General features: G+C 36.7%; 1 protein-coding gene across 1 annotated transcript in view; it reads left to right on the forward strand.

Moving 5' to 3' along the window:
• Positions 1–8,138: 8,138 nt before the first annotated feature.
• Positions 8,139–14,221, forward strand: part of LOC145674395 (uncharacterized) — a 251,332-nt gene continuing 245,249 nt past the window's right edge. Inside the window, exon 1 of the mRNA XM_081744389.1 lies at positions 8,139–8,162. Within this exon, the coding sequence (XP_081600515.1) occupies positions 8,154–8,162 (9 nt within the window). The 5' untranslated portion in view covers positions 8,139–8,153. The remainder of the gene's footprint in view (positions 8,163–14,221) is intronic.

Genomic DNA, 14,221 nt, shown 5'->3' on the forward strand with positions numbered 1-14,221 from the left:
TGTGTGTGTAAAAAACAACTGAGGGTAAATAAAAGAACTCAGAGGAGCTTGGTGACTGCCAGGAATATCACGAAACGCAGACACGTGGGAGTTGTGAAAAAAAAATTCGAACCAAAGTTTTTTTTTTTTTTAAATCATTATTGTTGTCAGCGTCTTTTGAGTACATATAAATTGTAGCCCTACACAAACACACCATGTTCTACAGTACGTACACCTCTTCAAAGCGTCTGCAGGTAGCAAGTCCCCTTGTTATTGTTGGTGATGAATTAGGAACGAGTGTGTGTGAATCGGATCCGGATATTACTACAAGTTGTGGCATAAAAAGAAATTTTACAAAAAAAAAAAAAAAAAATCAGAACGGAAAAAAAAGTATGTGACTCTTTTTCTAAAGACGCATGCGCACAAGGACGGTACAGTTATAAATAAACAGTGAGCTAGCGGAACAAATTGTAGTGTTTAAGATGCCTATAGCTACGCTGCAGCACATTCCTAAATAGAATGCAACAAACAACCATTTCAACATAAAGCCCTATTTCGCCTTTTTCCTCTTGCGTCATGAGAAAACAAAAAAGAACAAAAAAATGAGTGAACTACGAACAAAAATATCAAAAATCTTGCTCAAAACTGCTAAGATGTATGAATTGAATAGTGACATAAAATACCCTGAAACAATACAACATATCACACTTAATACTTTTGCTGGGTAGTACACATCTTAGGATAATTGTGCTTATTGATTGTGTAATGGAACGGGAAAATATAGTATGTAACACAGAAATTGCTACTTTCAATGTTGTCGGATTCATTACTATTATCAGGGCCGCCCCTAGGCAATGCCCTGTGCAATGGCATCATTTTTCGCCCCCATTCTCCAGAAAGAACAAATCTTTAAAGCCACGAATTTAAATATGCTACCCCATCATGGACATTGTAAATTGAGGAAAACATCACTCGCACTCAGAAAGGCCTAAACACTACAAATATAATCTCGTTGTGCCTGTTTTTGCTTTAAATAACAATCTATTATGTTAGTAAAAGATAAAGTAAACACACGTGCAGAAGAAAGATGGTAATCTTTTTTACATAATTCAATATCGAGCTTCAATCTCAATATATCAGTTTGCAATTACAGTGTAACTAGCTTTTTTATCTGTATTACTGGATTTTCCTTCTGCATCTGTTAAAAAAAAATAAAAAAAAAACTTGTTTCCACTTTCGAAGGTAAGGAACTTGTTTGTGACAATGGCAAGAGTAGTTTTCATATCAAAACTGTGATAACTAAATGGAACAGGTGTTCGCTACTGTTCGAGAATTGAGTTTTTGTATTTGACAACAATCAAGCAATTCATGCTGGGATTTGTTTGACCATTTGCTTTATGTACTGTCATGTGAACTCAAACTAATGCAACCTAAACTAAACCTAATGTAAACTAAACACGATTTATGAATGTAGTATTCAAATATAAGGTCAGTTTAGTAAATTTAACTACCATCATCATGAATCCTGTTTCCAACAACAAATACATTTTGAATAATATAGTTATGACAGATTGTGCCGCTCCGTGCAAATGCACGTGTTGCACATATGGTAGAGCCGGCCCTGCTTGTAATTATTATTATTATTATTATTATTATTATTATTATTATTATTATTATTATTATTATTATTATTATTTATAAAATACAGCTATCAAAGAGCCAAAGATGGGACAAGTTCAACCGGGTGGTGTAGACCCAACATATTGGCTAACAAAGCGATCATTACTTATATAGGCTAGAGTTAGCCACGGATTAACTTGTTTTCTAATGACCTCCGAAGCCAGGACAAATATTGTTTTTGAATGGAAATCGAAACCCCAAACTTCAACCTTTCGTTTATTTTGTTTGTTTACTGAAGTTCAACTTTCGAGGCTATATGAGACATAGAATTACAGTTTTTAAGGTGGAATCCAAACCATTGTGGTGTATCCAAATGACAGTACTCTCTTACGGGAATCGATCCTAGTACCACGCTCGTCAAAGTATTGTGAGTTTCTCACTAGACCAGCGGGCAGAGTTAAGCTTTTGTCTATTTCTGTATGCGTCCTTCTTTTTCTATTAGTATTATTATTATTATTGCTGAATTAGAAAATTCCACATTTAAAATTCGGATATGTAATATGGAATAATCATAGGCGATAATTTAATAGATTGAAGGGAATGAGTCATTTCGATGTGTCTTACGAAGGAAATCATGTTATGAATTACTGAAATGGAATCATTCAAACTGCCATATTAAAACTCTTTTTATGTTATTTACTTATTTCTAAGTTGAAACATGCCAGGAACGAATATAGATGACCACCATTTCATCGCGCAGTTCTTACGTAGCGCGGCCTAGTCGGAACGAATCTGCACGCTTGATTAGTCGTACCATGGTATTGGGAGCGGAAATGAATGTTCAAAATCATTCCCTGCAAAGATGTTTGTGCGGATGCGGTAGGTATTTACGTTTCAAATTGCAAAATTGAAACAGTGACTGAAATACGAAGAAAATATTTCTTTTAACTAATTTAAAGTCAATGTTCCTGTTTGCAATTGTAATTTCCCGAAGAGTCAATTCTTTTGCAGATGTATGCAGTATATCTCTAGGATAAGAATTCTGGAGGTTATAGTAGGAAAACAATGACTCTGAAGTTTGCATTCCATCTGCGTTAATCTATTTTAGTGTCAACAAAAGTTAGTGAGTCGAGTTGGTGGGAGAGAATAGAGGAAGATTTAATGCTAAAATACAGGATGGACAATAAGTCACGAAGAGCTTTCAAAACAGCATAGCTCTTCGCGTACGTTAGCAATATGTATTGAAATGCTGGTATAACATACATTACATGTGGAAGATTTCTGCCATCTACGTATGAAAAATAATTTCACGTAAGTGTCCATTTTGCATTCATAAGGTCTTGCTACAACATTCGTCATTACACTCGTCAAAATTGCTGCAGTTATCGCTTGAATTTCTGTGCGGGCTTTCTCCTTGAGCTACTGTATTATTTGAAGCTTTATTGACATGTACCTGTTCTTTGAGGTGGTTTCAAAAATAAAGGTCTAATGCTGTTAAATCTAGCGGTTGTGGTGGCCAAGGAATGTCTGCATTTTATGAAATGATTCGGTGCCCAAAAATAGCTCGTAGAGGTGTGATTGTATCCCTGGATGTGTGCGCTATGGCGCTATCTAGCTAAAATCAAGTGTTTGACACATTTTCCACTAAAGGGGCAAACCTTCTTGAACGGTATTGAGCACCTGTGACGGTCACTCCAGTACCATTGCCACCTTCGAAGAAGTGAGGCCCAAAGATTCTCTGAGACATAACACCAACCATGCAGTACATATCACAGGATACTGTGGACGTTGGTGGATAGCCTGTGAATTCTCGTTGCCCCAAGACTACAATTTTGATTACGTACAAATTGAGGTAGAGGTATGCTTCTCACTGATAACCAAATTGTCAGGAAAATTCTCGTTGTCACGAACCAACTTCTGCATGCGCGTAGCGAATCTGAGGCGTAGCCCATAATCTGTTTGATGCAATTGTTGTTCCAGATGCACTTTATAGGGATACAGGTGCAAATCATGTTTTAAAATGCGGCGCACTGTCGTTCCATTCAATCTTACGTGTTCAGCCCATCTTTCTGTGGAAATCTTCGGTGTTTCTTCGACATTCCTCCAAATTCGTTCAAATGGCTGAATTCGTTCTTTCCCAGCGTGATCTCCCCGATCGTGGCAAATCATCTACCGAATGATGCTATTTAAGTGTCGAACAAAATGACGAATCATTGATTTAGAAGGTGCATCCCCAACACGAAACTGGCGGCGATGTGCTCTTTGTATTAAAACAATTAACCTCTGGTTTTCAAAATATAATTCAATAATTTTCGTTCTCTTCGCAACTGTGAATTTTTCGATCTCGCATTTCCTGGACGTCTACTTCATCCAATCTTCAAAATAAGAAGAAAATAAAACGTTTCTCCATACCTCTACAACGGTGATCACAAGGAACATTCAGATTAATCTTATTCTCATGGAAAATATTACGTATTGCAAGTATTCTTCTGACGTATGATCCACCATGTATATATAAAGATAACCAAGAAAGGTCTGTCGCTTTTCGTGCAGGTCTGTGTCAATTAGCCTCCACACCGTGAGTTGAATGCGAATAGAGAAAAGGCGAGGGTCAGTTGTTAGTGTGGATATATTCTACATACTACCTGGTTGTGGCAGCTCAGTTACACATTGAACTTACGTAAGGACAGAGTGTCATAAGGGCGTGTATGCTGTACGAGTTCAAACTGAAGTCAAACGTCGCTGCAACGAGGCGGAAGATATGCCAGGTCTTTGGTGAGGGTGTCATGATTACGCGGACAGTGCAGCGGTGGTTTAACAAGTTTAACGATGGGAATGTAACTCTCGAAGACGAACCACTTGCCGAGAAAACAACACATATACAAAATGAAGATTTTTAGAGAGTAATTGAGGCGAACAGTGGCCAGACATGTGAGGAACTGGGACTACAATTCAGTGTGAGTGGAGAAACCATTCGGCAGCACCTCAGTCAATTCGGGAATCAATTCGATGGGTCCAACATAATTTGACTCCGGGCCAGAAGGCAACGCGAGCAGACACCTATGTTTCTTTGCTGTCTCGTCTGAGGAAGGATCCTTTCCTGGACAGGGTGTTGACATGTGATAACAAGTGGGTCCTGTACGAAGCTCCACGGTGCCGTCATCATTGATTAGCATCCCGTGAACAGGTTCCAAAGCAGCCGAAACCAGCACTGCACCAGAAGAAGGTCCTCCTGTGTGTTTGGTTGATTGTTCGCGGAATCGTACTCGGGAACTGCTATCAGTCGGTCAGAGCATTAATGCAGCTGTGTACTGTCAGCAGTTGAGCCGTGTTCAAGAAAATCTCAAAATTCTGGAGCTGGCACTTCTGAATCCCAAAGGTGTCCTCCTGTTATAGGATAATGATAAGCGCCACGTGGTTAGGATGACCTGGAATACCATTCTTCGCCTTGGATGGGAAACACTATTGCATCCGCCATGCTCTCAGGACATTACACCGTCCGATTATCACCTTTTTCATTCCTTGAACAATCACCTTAGAGGATGCCAGTTCCAATCCTTAGTAGAGGTGCAAAATGCACTCGATACCTTCTTTGCTTCACGGCTCACCAAGTTCTACCGCGATGAAGTCCATGGCCTTAGAGAACGTTGGCAGAAGGTCGTCCAAGCTTATGGGGACTATTTTTGATCTTCAGATACGTCTTGGGTGACATAAATGTTCGAAGGTGGTGGGTGAAAAAGCGAGAGAACTTTCTTGGTTACCTTTATAGATACTCTTCACCGTCATTACAAACTGAAGCAGTCTGTCAGTTACAGAAGTTTGAAATAGTTCACAGTCGCTAGCGTGCAATCAATTTGCAGACGACCCGAAGACTTACTTGGTGTGAACAACTAGTTTGATTTAAGTCTGGGGCTCTTTAGGCCAGGTCCGGTGCAACAAATGCCTGAATGTTCCCCAAACCAAGTACAAGTGCTTTTAGCTCTGCTAACATGACAGCTATCATCTTGTGAGATTGAAGATTTTGAAACAATATCTACATCTGGTTACTGGGAATTTGCAAATATATATGTTGGTTCAGATATATATGTTGGTTCGCATTCATCTGTATGAGTGGGAGAAAGTCACGTACGAAAATGACCCTTACACCATCAATAAACGTTCCTTAGCTTGAACCACACCGAGCTACCACTCTGACGGCGAAATGTATCGATTTACTTACACTTTGTTCACTTACTGTAGTTAACCGAAAGCGGTGATGGACTATTTAACCAAATGTGACCAATGTAACACTATGTTGTACGTGGACCAATATTAATTCCAGACTGGTGACTCATTTTTGTCTGATGTGCTTTATGTCGATGCTAGATAAAAATTCAGTCAAACAGCAAGTAGCAGTGCCACTTGAAGAAGTTTGGTTATATTGAAAGTAACTAAATGGTACTTAACCAACTTTACGTTTACGTACAGTTGGGCGTAATATGAGGTATTAAGGGGGAAAGATATTTGATAGTCCATATCTTTGGATCAACTCTCTTGGGAATAGCGGAAAGAGCTTTATCAATTCGGCACTGGTCAATTTGTGTTTTCGGAAAAGAAAGCTTAACTAAACTAAATCTGTGATTGATAAGTAAATATTGTAAGAAGATAGATTCTAGTTTCTTGTTGAATCAATTGATTATATGAGTTCTTGTAACGCGATAATGGTATTAAGGAAATATGGTAACACTGGAATGGAATGATCAGATATTCTGTTTGGTTGCAACTTATGTAATAGATTTGTATATTGCTTATTCATGGAACACTTGAGAATGTAATCAGTTCGGGGACTATTCATTCCAATTGTACAAGGTGGTGCACGAATAGTTGGCATATTTAAGAGGCCTTATCACTGCGAAATTAAAATACCGCTAATTGTACAGTAATTATGTGATATCTTTAAATAGATAAAAGATAATCGAAAAATTGAACAAGATCTCTCTAGACAATATTATTTTGCGTGAGATACCGTTATTACGACTCATTTATCTGCTTTCGATTTCCTGCCATTTAGAAAATCGGCATTTATTTTCGCGTTTCTAAATAACTGCAAACGGAAAGCTACTAGGCGACTCGTGATAAAGGTACCTCATGCAAAATAACATCGTCTAGGGAGGTCTTGATTCAGTTTCCGATTATCTTTTATCTATTTGAAGATATCACATAATTACTGTACAATTAGCGGTATTTTAATTTCGCAGTGACAGGGACTTTTAAACATTAGATCCTACCTTATTGGAATAAAAATGATTACATTAGTACTATTACTGGTTAGTACCTTTCTCATAATGTGTCTCAATGCAACACATGTCAACTTGGGTAGTTATACACTGAATAGGCCTAATCTCTTCAAAGCGGCAGCACACGTTTCATATCAGTCTGCGATACATCTCACTGCAGAAGTGTGCTATGAAAGCTCGAATTTCCAAACCCTTTTGGGAGTTTAACCGGTAGATTCTGTCCTTTAGATACCTCCACAGGGAAAAGTCACAGGGATTTAGATAAAAACAAAAACTTTCGTTCGCTGCAATACAGAAAAACGAGCGTGTTTAGCCATTCTTTTCCTCCCAATGCAGGATTGCGATCAGCTTAATTGCCACGCCACATCTAACGTCAACTTTCCATGATCTTGGCTATCCGTAATTCTAAGAACTGCAAAAGGTGTTTGTGTGTTGTTTTAAATTTAACACTAAAATTTACTCTAACATATTCACTGTCACTGTAAATTTAGCACTAATATTTACTCTGTCATACTCACTGTAAATTTAACACTAAAATTTTCTCTGTCATACTCTAACAGTTACATGTGTCAACAATTCGTGAGCCACCTGGCAGTATGTGTGCTTGCATCATGATTTATTGGTTCAAGTCACTTCGATGTGGTTTCTGCAACCTCCATAAACGAAATTTTGACTCTCTACGTTCTGGTCACATGATGATCCAATTAAGTAATTCCTGAGATTTATACCAAATATATCAAACTCCTTTACATTAATACACAGTAAATATAATCCAAACTCCTTAAATGAAATGACATGAAATCTTTCAGTTTCACGTCCTATATTTATGCCCTTAAGTCGCGAATGATTAAGGTAACAGAATAATGATGAAATAATTTGTGGAATTAGAATGTGGGAGGAAAAGGGATTGCCCTGAGAAGACTCACGGATACGATGTTGTCCACCACAAACTTACTTGGCCCAGGATTGAACCAAGGACCCCCACGCATCACAAGTAAGCGCTTTACCACTGAGCCATTATGACCCCCATGAAACTTCTTAACAAGTGAGGAATATGAATATGGGGATGTTTAATTGTTGTCATAAACACATTAATAAAGATGTTATCGACACTCTCTGACCTACAATTTCCTCTAGTGCAGATGTTAATGTATTCTGTATAAGCTATAATATAATTCAGTTCAATATATTCTATTTTCGTTTCTTCCAGAAATAGGAGACTTCAACAACGAATTTAGCAGGGGAAGGTATGGACTTGAACGCAGATTGCGAAGAAATATGCAAAAGGTATGTACATTTTCTTATTTTCGTTTCTTTTATATTTTTCTATCATGGGTTTGATTTTCAGCTATTTGAAATGACTATTATATAATTTATTTGTCATCTATAATAGTAATACTGTCCCAATTACAATAAACTAACACAATTTTGGTTAGATTAAAATATTTATATAAAAGTTATTTGGATGTTCTAAAAAATGGTACCCAAGGACAACAGAGTGTTATTCTTCAGGTCAAAATAAAGCGAAAACTATTATATAATAGTACAGGGAATCAAAAGTTTTACTGTGTGGCAGCGTCACATATTAATTTAGAACAACTAGCATTGCTCTACGAATCCATTAAACAGTTTCATCGCTTGTTACGATAATAGGTGGTGCTAGTGTCAACGTCCATGGACTCTAACTGCCATCTGGAAAGAACGGATGTAACTATTTGGTGGATTGGTAGATCTACTCTATAGCTCTTTATCTGTGACGTTGCCACATAGTGCAATTCGTGTCTATAGACGAGAACCAAAAAGTATATAATTGTATATATTTTACGCTTTGACTTGTACAATAGTACTCCAGGAATAAAATCAAAAGGAATTAACAAAAATAAAAGAAAGAAAACAAAGAAACTGAAGATAAATATATACACTATTAGCATTGGCGTATAAAAACATTATTATACCCAGTATATATTACTTTACAGAAGAGAAACAACAGTATATAATAAAATCACAGCCACATGTATACACCGTGATCGACAGTAAGTACAGGGACAAACTGCCCCAAGAGGCAATATAACAAACGGACTATTTTACACGAAAACCGTCAGTATTTTCAGTCAGGTTTTAGTGACAGTGATGATGAGTGCTCAACAATGTCTGATAGGTGAACTGTTATTGTATGACTTCAATCTCGAGCATAACGTTGCGGCAGCAAACCCAAACTACTATCGTGCGAAAGATAAAAGTGTAGTAAACCACAGCACAGCAAATAGTTAGTTCCGTTATTTTGTGCAGGTTGTAAAAGTGTCGAAGATCATCCAAGGTCCTCCTCCACCCCCACACGGCAACAGACTCTGAGGTCATATGTCACGCCATTGAGAAAAATACATCCACCAGCACACGACAATTGTGAAACCAATTGGGCATGTCCAGTTTACTTTAGTACACCTTTACAAACTCGGAAAAGTCATCAGGACCTTCCACATTGTGACATATGACTTGACCTCAGCTCAAACCCAGAGAAGAGTTGGTGTGTACTGACAACTGCTGCAAAATCCGGGCGATGCGCGTTTCCTGAAATGGGACGAAAAGTTGGTGTTTTTCCGAACTCCGAATGTACAAAAACAGTGGTGGAGCAAGGAAGAACTTCTGGAATCGGTCGTCGAGCAGGGTCGTTTTGAGAAAAAGGTCATCCTCTGTGCTTGGTGCAAATATAAGGGGATAAATCATTTCGAAAACGTTGATAATTCATTCCTGAACCACAAGCGTGCCCTGCTGCAACAAGACGAAGCAAAACCATATTCGATTTGAAAAAGGCAAAAAAAACCTCATTAAGTTGATGGCATTGAATTGAAGACAGTCGGTCATACAGTCTTGTCCTTGCCCCTTCAGATTACAAACTGTTTCGGTTCATGGCACACGTTGTGAAATTACGATACTTCACCAACCAGGAGAAGAGCGAGACGGAAGTGACTGACTTCTTTGACTCCAACGACAAGGCGTGGTATCGTGAAATTAGCAGGAAGAAGCAGCCCAACACGAAGGACTATAGTTTTAATGTTAACCTGTTTACATTGTACTATAATTAATATAAATATGTTGTGTACCAGAATATTGCAAAAGTTATGACTCTGCCTTGTATTATTGGAACTTCAAAAAGTTCCAATCAATGGAGAATTTATAGGCAGGTTAGCTCGCGATATTAAATAAGGTGGTATTCTAGTCCTCAAACAGTTTGTGTTTGTATTAAATTTTAGCATGCTTCAACATTCATGATTATAATACCATACTCCAATTTAAGTGGGAAGATTGAGATATTTCCCCCCAAGTCGTTAGTGAAGAATACTTAAATATTCTCAAATAGTGTACTAAAGAAATTCTAACGTCATATGAACCCACCTTGAGGACAAATATCTTAGAACAGTGGTTCTGAACCTAATACCTATCACGATTCCCATTTTATCACATCCTCTTGCCAGCGACCACATTATAATTTCTGGTTTGTAATAAGCTTGTGTGGGTATACCTATTGCGGAGATCTCACGATATCTATCTATTTCTATAATAATAAAGTCCATTTCTCGTATTTAGTAGAAGATTAACTTCCCTAAAAGCGAACATATTAAAACCAAATTTGGTCAGTTCATTCATTTTACAAATATCGAATACAAATATCGAATTTCTAATTTTGGTTAAAAAAAAACTTGGACAGTTGTTAAAAAAGTTATTGAGTATTTAAATTTTCGAGATGAAGCCACTTTGAGTTACCTCAAATTGTTGTCAATTTGATACATTGTTGTGTATTTGTTCAGCATCACCAAAATCTGTTTAAAAAAAGCTTGTTTACACTTAAAATTTAGGAAATAAATAAAATCCCACACCAAAAATCTACCTTCGTCGTGGCCAACTTGCTAAAAAAAAAAGAAAAAAAAAGACAATTCGCTCACACACATTAGAGGTCGGCACGGGCTCGGGGCTAACAAAGCATATATCACTTCGGACCCGGGCCGGGCTAGGGCCGTAAATTTTTAAATATATAACCATATTTCTCGGGCCTAAGTTTGTAAATATGCTGCACAACGATATTTATCGGACCGTTCTTTCTGAAGAACATTTAAAGCACAACTACAAAACTACAAAATTAAACCTCTAATTGCTGTAAAGAAAAATACAATTTTGCGTTAATTTTTAAGTGTCTGAAATGCGGGCTTATTTCGACCTCATTTGATTACCACACGAGCTCGGGCCGGGCTCGGACCTAAAGGCTAAAACACATTTCGGACTCGGGTCGGGCCTCACATTATAAATTCACAGGTCGAGTCGGTCCCGGGCTAAAAATTCCGGGCCGTGCACACCTCTAAAGCACATACGCGTCTCATTAGATTTCAATTCTAATTGTATTTGAATATGCAGGTTTTGTTGCATTTGAATTTTTCTGGTATTTCAATATGCAGTTCTCATTAGTTTCATATCGTACGTCTTTCATTTAAGTTGATTTTTTAAATTTCTCTGCACCTGTTGAAAACGTTTAATAGACCTATGTTTGTTGTTCTTAACAGTATGTATAAAAACAAAAATATACCTATCAGAACAAAATTCAAAATAACATCTAAAAATATTTTCCGATATTAGATTCTGATTATATTTATATCTTTCGCTTATCTTTGCGACCTCCGTGAAACCCTCTCAGGACCCCCTAGGAGTCGTGACCCCTAGTTTGAGAAACCCTACCTTAGAAACTTATTTTGTATTTTCTTCCATATCTTTCTCATTGCATGTATTATGGTTTCATGGATGTTCATATTATTGACGGGTGTTCCAATTTGCTACGAACTAAACTATTAAAATGAAATGAAATGAAATTTTGAGTTTTACGTCCCACGGTTATGCCGGTTAGGCTAAAGGAGACGGCGATAATGAGTAATGAATGAAATGGTGGAATGAAGAAAGTGGGAGGAAACGGGAGAACCCCGAGAAAACCCACGAACACGGTGTTTGTCCACCACAAAGTTCACTTGGCGGGAGCAGGGTTTGAACCCGAGACCCCTAGCATAAACTATTAAATAAGACTCTACAGGTTTGTCTGTTAGTAAATTCTCTGGCATTTCTGATTAGAAAATCTAGAGATTTATTAAGCTCATTATTTTTTTCTATATGCAAATTAAAACATCGTTTATTATATGGAAGTGCACCTAAATAAGTAACTTGTTTAATCTTTTGTATTGTTAGAACATTTACGAAATAATCGCAATTTTACAGCGTTACCTTTATTGAAAACGTTATTAGTAAACATTTTTTATATTAAATGCAATTTATTGTCAATACTTCGTCTGTAACAACTAAATCCATCTCAGCTTGAGCACATCGTCGTTGTTTTCTTTATTTCTATGTGACGTTTCATATCATTTGCATACATCAAACATTTGGAGTACTTTATAACTTGTGGCAAATCATTGACAAATAATTGAAAGAAAGAATAATTTCAAGTTGAAGAAATTAAATATATTGTAGTTTAATTTCTGTATTAATAGGTGATTCGCGTTAAGGTTTTACACCTTGTTGTGTGTATATCTGTTTATCTATTTACCCATGTCAAGAAAATAGGAGAAAGTCATAGAATATAAAACGCTATTCTCCTATATTGTAAATAAATTGTTTGCCTTCAACAACTCGCAAGTAGGGTGTGTAGTGTTAAAGTATTGCATACTGTGTATCACTTGGATTCCATTGTGTTGAAAATCTTTCAGTTTTACGTCCCACGGTTATGACGGCTAGGCTAAAGGAGACTGTGATTATGAGAAATGAAGGAAATGGTGGAATGAAGAAAGTGGGAGGAAACAGAAGGACCCCGAGGAATCCCCACACACGGTGTTTTGTTCACAAAGCTCACTTGTCGCGAGCTGGGATCATACCAGGGTCCGCAAGCACCGCAGGTAAACACTCTACCACTGATCCACAGCAGCCCATCGATCGTATTAAATAGAACGACTGGCACTATGTTGCCTGGTATGACGAATTCTTCTGGAATATTGTACAGTCACAACGAAAGATGTTCTTCAGTATTTCTAGTGCCAAATTTATTATTAATTCTTGTAAAATATTCAAGATGAGGTCAAAGTAGCATTTTACTAACTTTAGAGCAACCTTTTGAGGGTCTAACTATTTCTATTATTTCCTCTAACTCACTCAAATTCCTTGTTAATGATCTATGACGTTAAGACATCCTTGTCACGTTTTCAACAACAACAACAAAAAAAAAAAAAAAGAGCAAAACTCCTATAAAGATTATCGCAAATTAACACCAAACTTTTGCATCGTGTTGATACAAAACAAAAATTAATGAGGCCCCAGATCAAGAATCATGACGTAAGAAAAAGCAGTGACAAAGAAAACCGATGGTTTTGCGGGCATGCAACTTGTGCACTACCAAACACTTGTTTATTCCACTTTCCTAACCTATCCTATCCTCTCTTTCCTTGTCGTTGTCTTATTACGTTATTTGTATTCTTTCAATTCTTTTGCACTTCGGTTATTAGATAACACCTTTATTTTTTTTTAATGTTGAGGTTTAGACGTTGTCTTTATAACCTAAAAGCATCTTGTTTTCCCGAAAGTATGTCAAAGTTCTATTACGAAATGAGTACTGTTGCAAAGTTAAAATATTTAGAGATTTATTGAATTATTATGCAAAACATAAAATATTTAATGATTTTGTGAACTGGAAATAAACTATAAAGTGTAATACTGTACATTGTATAATTCTTATCATATAACGTGTTATATAACATCATTTTTTTCTTCCATCAACACCATGTAATAGAATATCAGGAATGTACACTCATGTCCAAAATGATTGTCGCATATCTATAACTGTCTTCTTGTAAGAATAGAATTTGATATTGATTTTGCAGGGTACTTTCAATACTGATACTATATGTATAATCGGGAAATGTATATTTGTGGTAAATTTCATAGGAAATGAATTATAAATACAAAAATTAGAATGAGTAAAACAAAATGTTGCTAAATGGACAAGAAAGTTTTATTTTCGTTTTATTGTTCTTATTTACTGCTCTTTTGAGATGAAATTCGCCACATACATGTCTTTGCCAATTATACACATACCAACATTATAAGAAATATCGGGCGAATTGTTATCAATTTATATTCCTACAATAACATATTTATAGACATACAACATAATTTTGGACATGAGTGTACGTCTGGTAAGACGAATTATGACATGTAATAACCTTTGCATTCTTAATAAAGTACGAGGAAATAAGCTTAGGACATAGCTATGTTTAATATTCCCTAAATTTTAAGTATTGTAACCTTAATGGTTGAGGAGT

Source organism: Thermobia domestica, chromosome 17 (genome assembly GCF_964235325.1).
Source record: "Thermobia domestica chromosome 17, izTheDome1.hap1.1, whole genome shotgun sequence".
Lineage (NCBI taxonomy): Eukaryota > Metazoa > Arthropoda > Insecta > Zygentoma > Lepismatidae > Thermobia > Thermobia domestica.